This window comes from Triturus cristatus, chromosome 5_2 (assembly GCF_964204655.1).
Source record: "Triturus cristatus chromosome 5_2, aTriCri1.1, whole genome shotgun sequence".
Lineage (NCBI taxonomy): Eukaryota > Metazoa > Chordata > Amphibia > Caudata > Salamandridae > Triturus > Triturus cristatus.
The window spans coordinates 818,539,360-818,553,667 of record NC_140588.1 but is presented as its reverse complement, the minus strand read 5'-3'; the positions used below and the strand labels follow the sequence as shown (position 1 = coordinate 818,553,667).

The 14,308-nt window shown below is 44.4% G+C and overlaps 1 protein-coding gene across 8 annotated transcripts in view; it reads left to right on the top strand.

The window, feature by feature from the left end:
• The window catches only part of FGF13 (fibroblast growth factor 13), a 984,800-nt gene that overhangs the window by 603,605 nt on the left and 366,887 nt on the right, over positions 1-14,308 (top strand). The window contains exon 1 of one of the 8 annotated variants that reach the window (XM_085607982.1): positions 13,477-13,613. The exons of the other annotated variants lie outside the window; for them this stretch is intronic. Within the exon in view, the coding sequence (XP_085464108.1) occupies positions 13,583-13,613 (31 nt within the window). The 5' untranslated portion in view covers positions 13,477-13,582. Of the gene's footprint in view, positions 1-13,476; positions 13,614-14,308 lie in introns of those variants that run through there. 8 annotated transcript variants of the gene reach the window in all.

Genomic DNA, 14,308 nt, shown 5'->3' with positions numbered 1-14,308 from the left:
ATTGTTCAGAGGGAAAAGAGTGATATATTGATGGCACTTCTAACTCAGTCCTTCATGGCTGACAATCAGTAATAAAGTAATTCATAGGGGGCAGTCATTTTTGCATTCACCATCACTACCACCCTTCAGAAGGAACAGGTCAAGTTGCAGTTTAGTTGTATATAAAAGTCAGTATCCAGACATAGTGCCTCATCCACCTCAGCACCAAATATGAGCCGCCCTATAGAATTCAGCTGCCTCTACTACCTGGTGGACCATCAACCCTCCTATTCCTCCAGTGACTGCCACCAATGCCCCTCCTGCCCTGCTGCATGTCCAGCCATCCGAGGTCCAGCAGGCAAGAGCAAGGTCATGTCCAGCTCAGAGGCTGAACCACCCTCACTCTGCAGGCTCCCACCACAAAGAATGCCCCACTCCACTGCGCCCACAGCTATTATCACTACAAGTGTGTTATTTTCTGGCCCCTTTGACAACACTCCGTCCTGAAGAAGGCCTTGTATAATGTGTAGAAACTTTGACTAGGAGTTTACTTTGTTGCTAGTGGGGTATACTTTCTTGCATCGCCCCCACAGAAGCTGCCTCCACTCCCATTCATAGACCTTTGTACAGTATGGTGCATTCGTCCAAACACACCATGATTAGAACTCCAGCCTATGTTCGCCATTTGTTCCTCTTTACCACCGCATCACTAAAAACCATTGCTAGAGGTAAGACCTATTGGCTTTGCCAATGTTAGTTTCCCCACTCAGTTTCAGGTGAGGCAGGCAGGCTTGTGCAGACAATGAGCTGCCTCATAGCACCATTTGCCACCGAGCGCAACACTTGCAGCATCTGGAAACTCCACTGTTGGCCCCTAGGCAGCTGCCTGTTTTTGCCTTTCCCTAGCAGTAGCACTGCTTGTGCACAGGGCTGAGAGCGGGCTCCGGCTCCATTTTCACCATTTCTCCACAGTGGTGTAACAAAAGCTTCTGCAGCGCCTGTGGTGTGGAAGAGGCCTGAGCTCCAGGGGGCCCTTGCTGGTACTAGTACGAGCAGAGGGCCACTTGCCTGAGAGCTCCTGACTGGGTCCGGAGTGTGAGCCCCCCCCTCCATGTACTTTGCGGGGGGGTCCCCCCTCTGGTTTTGTTACGCCACTGCTTTTCAACTTCTGGTGTATGCCAGGTCATGCACGTACTCCGTCACCACCCACTGCAGGCTGAGCTGGGAGCTGTAGCTGTGACCACAGCATAACACAGGACAGAGTTATGCTAATGAACTGTAATCTATATGGTATGCAAATGCCGCACATTAGGTGTTATATTGCTGAAACCCTCCGGAGACAGCCAGACCTTTATTTGTGGTTGGGGTATGCCTAATATGTCTGACCTGGGAACATTTGGGAGTAATGTGCTGACAAGAGATTCCACGCACTGTGTTGATGACTGAGCAACGTTGAACCGTTAATCAGGGATTTGTGCACCGGATTTTGTTTTCCGTAACTAGTGGAAGAAGTCGTTTTCAGTTGATGAAAATCATGTTCTTGCACCAATGAGTTAGACAAGATGCCATCTTGCACTCACTGGCCAGTACCAATTCCTGTGAAAAACAAGCATTGAAAATGCAATAGGTCTCGCCTTTGATTAAGTTAAAGCGATTTGCTTTGCTAATGCTGTTGTATAGCAAATCAAATGGCTTTAACTTAATGAAAGACGAGACCTATTGCATTTTTAATGCTTGTTGTGGTAGTAAATAGGTTTGCAACTACAAAAAGGCTTTTTCTGATGTATGATTTCCAAGTAGTGATTCAGCAACATGTTACAGACTTGCAATTTGGATTTGCAACCAATTACTGATTTGGTACTTCAAAAGGTGTGTTTGGACATCCCTTTCAAATGCGGAATTGAATGGTATGTATTAATATTTTGCATCTGAATTTCGGTCACAAAACATTAATCTTTTACCACCTCCTCAAAGGAGGCGGTAAGCCATTTGCAGATGGGAAGTGTTCGCCTAGGGTGACTGAGCAATGCCCATGATTTCCTTAAAGTAACACTCCACGGAGGAAGTCAGATCCTGCTTGATTTCTTTGTTACATAATCCCCATGTGTGCAGCTTCCAACCGTCCACTTCATGGGTTGATTTAGCCAACAGTGACATTATCAGGGGGAGAGTGGTCTCAAATACCCCAAAGAAGATATGGCTTATCTTTAAACTGCAAGGTTGGGCTTTTGATAGAAGTAAATTAAATAATAAATTAAGATTCCATTTATCATTTTTGAGAAGGAGCATTGAGTTTTTTCCTGGGGAGCGTTTCTCCAATGTTGTCTAGTGCCATGCTGAATTTGTTCACCCTCTCCTACTAGCCCCACCTTTGCCGATCTTTCCAAGCGTTCTTCCATTACTAGGTTGAATTCACAACCCTTTCTCAATAGCATGTGTGGTGTTTGTAGCAATTTTGTCCTAGGTCTCTCTTACATATGTGCTTGAAATCCAGGGGGCAGGTACACCTTTATCAGCATCATTATCCCACCAGATCAACAGAGCAATCCATCTTAAATTACGCTGTTCCCCCAAAAGAGTATCAGCCTCTTATGACCAAGACCTTAATCCTGTATGTATTAATAGGGTGTGCTGCTTGTATCCAAAAGGCTGCATTTATTAGCCACCAGACATATCTACCGAAGCATTACCACATCAAATTTATATCTATTCATACTTTGTGATTCCCTCTCTTAATTTTCTGGTCAATCCCATTCATATCATATGTATGTATCATAAACATGCATTGTTTCTGATCCATTAAAGAAATTATTGTCATCATCCCATTCTGAAGTGTACTGTGTCAGTTATGCATTTCCCCAATGAAAATATAATCGATTCTGATATTAAAGGCCCTATGATAAAACATAATTTTTACCACTCCCCTTCTATGACCTCGTGCATGGGTAACACACATAACATCACCCCAAATTTGTGAAGTGTCTGCAGCCCAAACATACGGACCTAATTTTACACTGTGTTATATAAGACTTTGTACTATGTAATATCTCATTGGGGATGCCTACCAAATAGAAAATTAAAACAACATCTTATTTGCATGTCGCCCACCCAAAGTTCCACCATGCTCATTCAAAATATCATTTTCATGCCATCCCACAATCCCCATACACTTTTCATATTTGCATGTCTTCTAAAATCACGGGAAGCATATTCAAAACAACGGTCTGGACATGTAACCGGTGATGGTCAGCAATTTAATTAGCCAATGTCCTATACTGTCAGCCATTCATGATGTCTGTTCTTCAATATCTTCCATAACCTCATCAAATTGAATCTGCTGTCTCCATATATTTTGGTCAGTCAGAGGTGCCAGCTGAGCCCTATCTGCTTCTTGGTACAGTCCAACCTCATTGCCTCCTCCTTGGGTCCAGGCGGAGAGGGTGGAGCCATTCCCAGGTCAAGTAGCCATCCCAGGCTCTTTGATAGTCATTTTGATTGGGGCTTCCATTTGTTTGCCATCCTTCCCACGATTCCTAGGTGTCACTAGTGTTAATGTAGTGCAAGTTTTATCCCGCAGCAGGAATGTGAAGCATGGCCATGAATCCCATCATATAATTGATTTAACTTTTTCTCTGTTATTTCTATACTGCTTCATATGTGTGACTCAGCGGCTGCACAGTTTGTGTAAATTCAGGGAGCAAACGTATCTTGACATTCTTGTCCCGCACTGGTTCATGGGATCTGACTGCTTGCATAATGTTATTTCTGCTCTGAAATAGAGGAGCTGGTCAGTATTCACTATAGGTGGTGCTCTTAGACAAGGTATATGTGCCAAGGCTCTAGTAGATTCTCTCTACCAAGTAGATTACGTATAGGACTCAAGGTTGAAGCTGCTTATGGACCAGTCTTGGGCAAATAGAGCAACATTCCGGGCCTCTGACTTTTAGGAGACCACTGCAAGTCAAAGATTAATGCATCTTAATTGCTCTTCAGCATCTTCAATCACCACTGTCAACTGAAACGAGATTTACTGAAGCCTGTCTACAGTTCCATTAGAAATGTTGTCCTTTTACTTGGCTTTATATGTTACATTCTCAACCTACACAACTCTGTTAAATATTTTACTTAAGTAGTCTTGAAGAAGATTAAAGCCAATTACCACAGTGTTGATGTTGTGTTCTAATGCTTTTCTAGGATATCTTGCACCCAGTACTACATTTCACGTTGTAGCTCTGTTTTGTTTCTGGTTTTGAGATGGTTTGGTGGGGGGTGGTCTCCTCCCATCATCTTTTCTCTTCCCATCTTCCATTCTCATCCCATATTTCTGTTAGAGTGTTTGCCACTACCAGAACAAGCTATAGAGGACAGTCTCACATTCCAGGAGAAATATGGATCACACGTTTGTAATGATTTAGCCCAAGTACAATTCCTTTAAAGTATAATTCAGGCCAGCTAGACTGCGAAACACTTTAACATTTACTCAGAAATAGATCTCATCCTCAGTCTTTATGATTTGTTTTCATATAGCACGCCTCAGATGGGTCAAAGAAGTACTATTAGATTATCATGGGACTGGGTGAATTTGCTTGTCCGCTATGGCTTCAATTTGTCTGCCTTACCTGAATTGATCCAGGACTAAGGATTATGCCATCCAGTCTGATCTGGGGGCTGGCTCTTCTCAGTTCAGTTTAGGTTGAACAATGGGGTGACACAGAAGCCCAAGGGCATTTCACTTAATACACCACTAAAGGTATTAATTAGTGAAGCTATCCCAATGTAAGCATTGCATCCGCCATGGGGGAGGAAATATTGAACCCCCTCTTTTTATCAACTCTTTTCTCCACCCTCCCAGCAACCTAGGGACATATGTATAGCCATTCATTTTTGCGAGTCGCAAATTGCGTAAAATTGTGACTCGCAATTTGCATTTTGCAAAAATGAATGTATAACAGTGTCTCAGGCACTGTTTGTGATTCCCAATGGGGTTGCAAATTGCATGCCTCATTAATGTTCATGAGGCTGTCACAACCCCACTGAAAATGGCTCCCACTCACAGGGATGGTGGCCTGCTAGGGTGAGCAGACCACCATGTCTGTGACTGTTTTTTAAATAAGAAATTCTTTTTAAATGCGGCCCGTTTTCCTTAAAGGAAAATGGGATGCATTTAAAAACAGAAAAATGAAACTTTTCAGTTTCATTTTTTAAGGGCAGGCAGTGGTCTCTGGGACCACTGACTGCTCTTAAAAATATTTATGCACCCATTCAGAAAGGGTAAGGGGTCCCCTGGGGAGCCCTTCCTGTTTGCGAGTGGCTTACCACCCTTTTGGAAAGGGTGGTAAACTGCGAGTATTTTGTGACCGCAAATGCGGTCGCAAAACAATCTTACATGGGTGATGGACTCGCTATTAGGAAGGGATGCCCTTGGCACGCCCCTTCCTAATAGCGAGTCGCAAACCATATTTTGTGAGTCTCTAATAGGTTAGCGACTCGCAAAATATGGTTTGTACATGGGGCTGACCTATTTTGCAGTCGAAAATGGGCCAAATACCCATTTGTGACCGCAAAAAACAGTTGTACATCTGCCCCTGAGTTCCTTATACCTTCAGAAGTCTTTTGTAGCAGAGCCCAGTATCTCCTCTGCTGGGGTGTCAACAGAGCTCCAGGAGTCCTAGCTAGGAAAATACCCAGCATCCAAGGTCAGGGGATGGCACACTTTCAGCCTTCCATTTCCATTCTAATTCCAGTGCCTAGGCAGTTTCATCTCTTCTCTTGTTGCAGCATTCCCATGGGCACCCCTGGATGCCTTTGCTACACGCAGAGGACAGCCAGCCTCTTTCCTGCTTGGAAATACATAATTCCTGGTCTAATTCCTTTTTCAGATGCAGGTCTCTACCAGTCTTCACAGTCCTGGTTCCAACTGGTCAATCTATGCATGCACCAAATCTCTGTCAACACTCTGCCCCTCAGGATGGCCCTCTACAGTTCATTTGGGTGGAAGTCGGGCAACATAGGGGATGATGATGGCAACAGGATGATTATGTATCAATAATGGCATGGTGTATTGGGGCGAGAGCCTCCTCATTGGGAGGCATCCATACCCCGGGATCTATCATTATTATTGTTCATAAATTTAGATTCATAATGGCGTTAGAACATATTGAATAATTTTCTTTCCTTTACTATACAGTAAAACCTATAGAAATGTGTAGAATGTATATGCTTGGAAAGAGTAAAACCCAAAAGAAGAGGATAGGCAATTTGTGAGGGTTAGAGTTTGCTGTTTGTGGGAAGGCAGATAAATGTCGTTAATAGCCCTTCGTACCCCATTTTTCCCATTTCCAAGTGATATCATATTTCCAAAATGTGTACTCTTAAAAGCAGGATAGGGCTGTTGACTTCTCAAATGACTTTACATATACACCCACATTGAATGAATGCATACCCATTGTTTTGTGAAGGAGGCCCAATAAGTGTATAGTGATGCACATTTCTGTTTATGTGAGTAGCTATGCCAGAAACCCCAAAGCATTCTAATTCCTAGCCAATGTATGTTGTATAGAAAATGAAAATAAATGTTCTTGACGATGCCTGCAACGTTTTATTCATTTTCAATTTTACTTTCCTCAACCACAAGGTTCTTTCTTGTTTGGGAAATCTGAGATGTTCCTCTGTCACAGTTTTCAGCGCTAATTCTTTTAGCCAAAATGAAGTGTCAACATTACTCAGATCAGTATGAACATCTTTCAAGAGAGACTCTACTGTGTTTGATGCAAAAGATAAAACAATGTTGCATTATATACATTTAACAACTGTGGTCAACGATGTCAGTTGGAGTTGCCTCCGACCGACACCTTCACGGTCTTGGGACTGACCGACCTCTGTAATTACAATGCGCCTGCAGTCCCCGCACCATGTAAACCAGCCGTAGCACAAGCACCCATAGAGAAAAGGGATAATGTGTTCCTCCCTGCACAGTGTGGCTGGCACCTTGAGGCTGCCACACGGTGCAGGGACCTTGAGGTGCCTGCCACGCGGTGGAGGGATCAACAGGTGGGCACCATGGGTGCCCCCTCTGCCCCCAACCTGAGGCCTCAGGGAGAAGGGGACCCTGCTAGGGGCCCCCAAACTCACAATCCTACAGGCTTTCCATGTCAGAAAGCCAGGCATGGATAGCCTGTGGGAGACCGAGCATCATAATCCCAATGGCGGAAACGCCGTCCATTGGGATTATGGGCCGGTGTCCGACTGGCCGAAGGGCTCCTTGAGCTCATCAGAATCCATCCAGAATGACTGGCCGGTTTCCATTCCGACCGCCTAAATTGTAATTAGGCGGTCGGAAGTGAAACCGTCGATTAGTGTCGGAGGCTTTCCGACACTCATCGTAATCGGACCCTCTGTATAAACAATCCAGGCTACTGATTATAACGTAAGGATGGTGGTCTCTGAGGAGGAATGGCATATGTTGGAAGGCCAATTGGGGTGAAACATTTCATACAAAAGAGTCTAGACTAAAAGGAATCTCAATAGGAGGGCTACATGATTAAAAAGAACAGGAAGGCATTGAAAAGAAGCCATTAACTACAACAGACTTGGAAACATATCAGCCACATTCATTAAATAGTTATAAACTTCACAGTCCACAGGTTGCAAGGAACTGCAAGGGTATGTACCATACATGAATAGAGGTGAAGATCTAATGCAGACTTTTTAACTAAATGTAATCTTGATGTAAAAACTTTTTGATAGTGGCAGCCACTGACAATATAAATGTATGGACCAACTTACTTAACCCACAGATCAATAATCTGAAGATTTAAATGATACTGTACAGACATCACATTTTCCCAGGTAAAACTCAATACTGCCAAATTTCTGCTTCTATACAGTAGTTTGTTGGAGTGATGCTCTTAACCCTGCATTCAGACTCATTCACAAAGGTAAATTTACACTTTTGTCTAAGTTTACCAAAAGAGTAGTAAACTTACTACAAATTGTAACTTCACTCAACTGCGGCTGCCTCAGGATGGGAGTGGTGGGGCGGATAAATAAAAACAAATTGAATTTACATGACCTTTGCCCGCAGCCACAGCCACACTCCTCTCCTTTGTCCTCTTGTCTGCACTGGCAGCACCAGAAGCAGACACTCCCAGTCAATCATGACTCTGCATGCGCAGCGTCGTGATTGGTCTGAGTGACCTGTTTTGCTGCTCTGGCAGTGCATGGGAGCCTGGGCACGTTCTCCATTGGGCTGTGCGACACAGCGAGATGGAGAACATGCTAAGTGTGCATGAACATTTGGCCTGCCAAAAGAGCTGGTCAAACATTCATGCGCACATAGGGAGTGAAAACCACTCCTCACTTTGTCCAGACTTCCGCGATCTGCCTGGCTCCAGTCCTGCGCAGAAAACATAATGATAATAATGTCTTGTTAGTATCATTTTCTTTTTGCATTTCTCAAATAGCAGTGGGGCGACGCTCCTCCGCCTTAGCGGAGGAGCGGCCACTAAGTTTACTTTTGTGAATCATGCCCAGCAGGCCTGATTCACAGAGCCTGATCCACAAAGTTCAACTTAAACGTGTGTGTAAATTTACACTTGCTGTAGTAACTTTACTACTGTTTTGGTATTCACACCTATGAGTGCACTTTAACGGCTAGTAATTTTACTTAGAGTATAATTGTACTTGCAGGTTGTGAATACTAAAACAGTAGTAAAGTTACTACAGCAAATGTAAACTTACACAAAACTGTAGGTTTACCGTTGTGAATCCAGCTGTGTGGGATTATTCAGTCAAGTAGGCACTCAAGAAGTACCAAATGTTGTTAGCCTCAAGGTTGCGGATATCTGTTGCAATATATTATATACCGTTACTAATCCACCTCATGAAACAAATATATTAGTTGCATGCTGTGTAATGAATATAAGTCTGTAGATGATTCACTTTATTTTCTTATAAAATCATGTGTCTTTTGCTCCTATTTACCTATCCTAACTCCCTTGTAGTATTGCTGATTTAATACTTTAATTGGAACACTATTATGATTGTGATGGATATGGTGGAGTTCTTGAACTTGAAACTGAGGTAAGGGTGGTCCCATTCAGTAGACAATTTTCCAGTTATTAATGCACAGCACTAACTGAGAGGAATCTCCAAAACGAAATCACAAGCTTTGGATGAATAAGGCAGTGGATAAAAACACGGCCAGCTCAGCCTTCCTCTCATACATATTGACTACACAGTGGCTCATATAAACGATAACACATATCATGATAGCTGAAAAAACAATTCCCAGAAGTGAGGAATAAAACCACTTACCTTGCACTCGCCACATTGCGAGCACAAGGTAAGTGGTAAGTGGTTGTATTACTTTTTTTATTTAATGTTACCTATCCTGTCATCTGTCAACTTCCTCACCATCCCGCCCCGCCACACCGCTCTTATCTGTACCGGCCGCCACTGCAGAGACTGAACACTAACATTCAACATTTGCACTTTCTAAAGCATTAATACTCACAAACTTTCTGTCGGGGCCAAATTTACAGTGTGGTTTGTAGCCGAGGTCCGCACCGGTGGGGGTGGGGTCAGTGGGGGGTGGGGCTAAAGCAAAAAGAAAACTGTAACCATAAGGATGAACACAAGCCCCTGAAGCAGATGCATTTGTCCACTGAGCCACCAGACTTGGAATACACACATCTATCTATCTCTCTTTCTCTTTCTCTGTATCTATCTCTCTCTCTATCTTACACCTTCTCTCTCTCTCTCTCTACCTATCTCTCTCTCTCTCTCTCTATCTAACTCTATCTCTCTCGCTATCTCTATCTCTCTCTCTCTCTCTCTCTCTCTCTCTCTATCTGTCTCTGTCTGTCTCTGTCGCCATCTGTCTCCATCTGTCTCTATCTCTATCTGTCTCTGTCTGTCTCTTACTCTATTCGTCTGTCTCTCTTTCTGTCTCTATCTCTGTCACGATCTGTCTGTCTCTCTCTGTCTCTATCTGTCTGACTCTCTCTGTCTCTATCTGTCTGACTCTATTCGACTTTGTATCTATCTGCCTCTAAATCTGTCTCTATATCTGTCTTTATCTGTCTCTTTCTCTGTCTCTATCTGGGATGTATGACGTTACAACGCATGCTTTTACAACGCATGCCGTTACAACGCATTTTTTACAACGCAAAATCTGTTACAACGCAAGTCTTTACAACGCAAATCTTTACATCGACTTGCAGTAGATGGCGTGCTAACATTAAAAAAGGGTAATTTACTATTCTAACTCCAGTCCACGTTGCAGTAGGGAAGGTGTTTGGATAGTAAACTACACTATTTTTAATGTTAGCACGCCATCTAGTGCAAGTCGATGTAAAGACTTGCGTTGTAATGGCATGCGTTGTAACAGATTTTGCGTTGTAATAGTTTCGTTGTAATGGTAGTGCGTTGTAAAAGTTGCGTTGTAAAGGTTGTTCCCCCTCTATCTGTCTCTGTCTGTCTCTGTCTGTCTCTCTCTCTGTCTGTCCCTGTCTCTATCTGTCTCTGTCTCCATCTGTCTCTGTCTCTATCTGTCCCTCTCTCTATCTGTCTCTGTCTGTCTCTGTCTGTCTCTGTCTCTATCTGTCTCTGTCTCTGTCTCTATCTCTTGTAGCCTTTCTGGAGTCTAACAATCTCCTTCACCCTTACCAGACTGGGCCCTTCTTGCAGTGACAGAGGAAGCAAGAAGGATTCTAGATCAAGGGGGCACAGCGGCAATTATCCTTCTTGATCTCAGTGCTGCTTTTGATACTGCTAACCATAACACTCTGATCCTTAGACTCAGGAATCTAGGAGTATCCGCATCGGCAGTAGCATGGTTGCGGTCTTTTCTCAGCAATCGCTCCTTTAGGGTTTTTTAGGGAAATGTTGTCTCCAACCAGTTGCCTCTCAGTTGTGGGGTTCTCCAGGGCTCTGCCCTGAACCCCACACTGTTTAATGTTTATATGAGACCCCTGGCAGAGATTGTCCATCCATTTGGCATAAAAATCATCACCTATGCAGATGATACACAGCTCGTGGTGGCACTCAACCACCCTGAGGGGTCATCTAGCACCCTAGGCTGTTGCCTAGAGGAGGTGGCCAAATGGATGGAACTCTCATGCCTCAAACTCAATGGGGACAAGACGGAGCCTATGCTCCTGGGAAACTCCCCTTCCTTTAATCCGCCATCTCTCTGGCCAGACTGCCTAAGCCCTGCCCCGGCTCCTAAAGACCAGATTAAGAGCCTTGGTGTATGGCTGGATTGCTCTCTTACCTTCAATCAACAGGCAACTAAGCTTTCAGCAACTTGCTTTGGTCTACTAAGGATGCTCCAAAAGGTTCTCCCCTTCTCCCTTTCCATGCCAGAAAAATCATGGTTCAAGCGCTGATCCTCTCCTGTTTGGATTATGGGAATGCTTTATACCTGGGAGCCCCGTAGTATACCATCAACAAGCTCCAAATTATTCAGAACTGCGCCGCCCGCAGGCTCCTGCATATTCCTTGTCGGCAGCCCGTTAAACAAGCTCTAAGGAACTTGCACTGGCTGCCGATCAGGGAAAGGATTCAGTTTAAGGCTATGTGCCTGGCCCATAAAGCCTTTTGGAAGAATGGCCCATCCATTCTCCAATCTCTGATCATTCCTTATCAACCGAGGAGAGACCTTTGGTCAACTACCGCTTTCCTTGCCCTTCAACCCAGAATAAGGAGAGCCAGATGTGGTGGGTGCACCTTCTCATATAATGGTGCCATCGGTTGGAATGCCCTCCCACTTTTACTGCGGAAAGAGTCTAATTTGCTCTCATTCCGAAAACTCTTAAAAACGTGGCTGTTTTAGATCTGTAGTCACCCCTACTGTTCTGTCTCTTGTACCTGTCTGTAGTGCTGGAAGGCCTCCGGGTAGCCATCGCGCTTTCTACATTTTATTTCATTCATTCACTCATTCATTCTCACTGTCTCTATGTATCTCTGTCTGTCCCTGTCTCTATCTGTCTCTCTCTATCCCTGTCTGTCTGTTCCTGTCTGTCTGTCCCTGTCTGTCTGTCCCTGTCTTTATCTGTCTCTATCTATCTCTGTCTCTGTACCTATCTGTCTCTGTCCCTATCTGTCTCTGTCCCTATCTGTCTCTGTCACTATCTGTCTCTCCCTGTCTGTCTCTGTCTCTATCTGTCTCTGTCCCTATCTGTCTCTATCTGTATTTGCCTCTATCTGTCTCTATCCGTCTCTATCTCTGTCTGTCTCTGTCTGTCTCTATCTATCTCTGTCTCTGTATCTGTCTCTATCTGTCTCTGCCTGTCTTTATCTGTCTGTCTGTCCATGCCTCTATCTGTCCCTGCCTCTATCTGTCCAAACAGGAAGCTTCCCGAAAGGTTCTTTAAAAGTCAGCTTTGAAAGCACCTACAGCTGACTCTTAAAGGGCCTTTTGGGAAGCTTTCCGAGGGTGATGTGAGGTCACAGAGGCCGGCAGTAAACACAGGAAAATGGGTGCAGGAGCATACGTAGTGAATACCTATTTAATACGTAATCCCTATGTATGCTCCTGCGGTCATCTGTGTTTACTGCCGGCCTCACTAGAAATGTAGACACAGCAGGGTCCGCCGGCCGCCAATGGATGCGTGCCGGGCCGCTGGGGCCTGCGGGTCGTACTATGCGCGCCACGGTCCTAAAGCAATAGCACAACGGATGCAAAGACGTGTTAACCAATCTGAAAGGCAAAAAAGTTATTGAAAATCATATTGCCAGTTAAGTAAACCGTGCCCATAATTCCATAGTATTACCACAGTACAGTAAAAGTGACGCAAGAGAACACTTTACTCCCTCACTGATTGCATGTTACAAAGATTTTGCACAGAGAAACAACGCTCCTACTAGCCATCATTCACTTCAATGTGAATTCACTTTATTGCGTAGATGTAAATCTTTGGATCCTAGTTTTGTTTAAATATTTGCATATAATGCATATGAAAAAATGCCCTGGCATTAACCATACAAGCAAAAGTGTGGAGTGTGATATGATATTTGTTTTCATTGTGGAGGAAGAGGAGGGGACATGATTTACTCCGAATCATATCTTGACGTACATCCAGAAAAGCAAGGGCTGTAAATTCCTCTAAAAGGTTGGCACATAAAACTCACGCTTGACAGAGACAATAATTTCAGGGTGTGCATCACGAGCTGTTGCAGACGCACAACCCTGCTTGCCTCCACCGGAGGAGGCAGCCGGTTTACTGCTCGCGTAATGCGGCGCGGTGTCCAGTTTCAGTAATTGCTTTGTAATTCTAGACGTCAGAGCACAGTTTTCTGATAAAAAAAGAATGTGTTTAGATACATTTTAAGGGGCGGTGCATTTAGGTTAAAGAAACGGCTCGTCAGTGCCAGAACAATAGAGCAACCTAATGAATCATTAATGACCTCTGAAAGTCATAATGGCCTGTCACTAATGCCCATTAATGATCTCTCTGTACCACGGGTATGAGATGATGCTTCTGGACAGTACCTTAGAGAATACTTTAAATATGGCTTAAAGTTTCTCTCCTCCGCTCTCTGTGTCCGGCGCGAATGCGGACTCGGAGCTCTGTCTGGAAGCATCAGCGTCAACAGGAGCATGGCTTTGGGCTTAAGAAAGTCTTATTCAGGTAAGGCGTGTCTGCTCGGAGGGCTTGCCGCGGGAGTTCATCTCTGCGTGCGTTCATGTCGTCTCGTTACGAGCGGTTTTTTGCTCTGATTTGTTGCCGTGGGGTTTCTTCACGTGGATCAGTTGCATGTGTCTAGGATAGCGTCAAATGTTGTGTGTGGAATGAATAACCCCCCCAGCAGCTGGAAATAATGGCCATCCACAGGCTTCCAGGCAGCACGTCGGTGCTTTTGTCCTGTTCCTTTCAAAGCTTTACAACCACATTACTGCGAATTTGGATCTTAGCGCAGAAAGTAGGTCTTCGGTTTAATTGAGGTAAACAAAGAGAACTCCTACACGGATGTGTACTTAAGCACAGCCCCTCTCTTATCTACCCCCCTCAAAGGGTATTTGATGCCCCGACTCTTAACACCGACTGTTGTCTTTACGTTCGCTGGGGTTGGTTGCAGCCTGTTTGGAGCCTGGTGGTCACTCTTTCTTAAATGAGGAGGACGGCAGGTCTGCGGAACAGACTCGCATCCTTGGAAACCAACGCCCTGCATCCCCGCACCGAGCATCCCTTAGCTCCAGGAGCCATGATGCTGGCCCCACTGCAGAGCACAGTGTGTAAACCCCACTCGAACATGACTAGAAACAGAAATATATGTGTAGAGTTTAGGAGAATTCAAGAAAAGGAAATCAATCCTCATTCAGGCA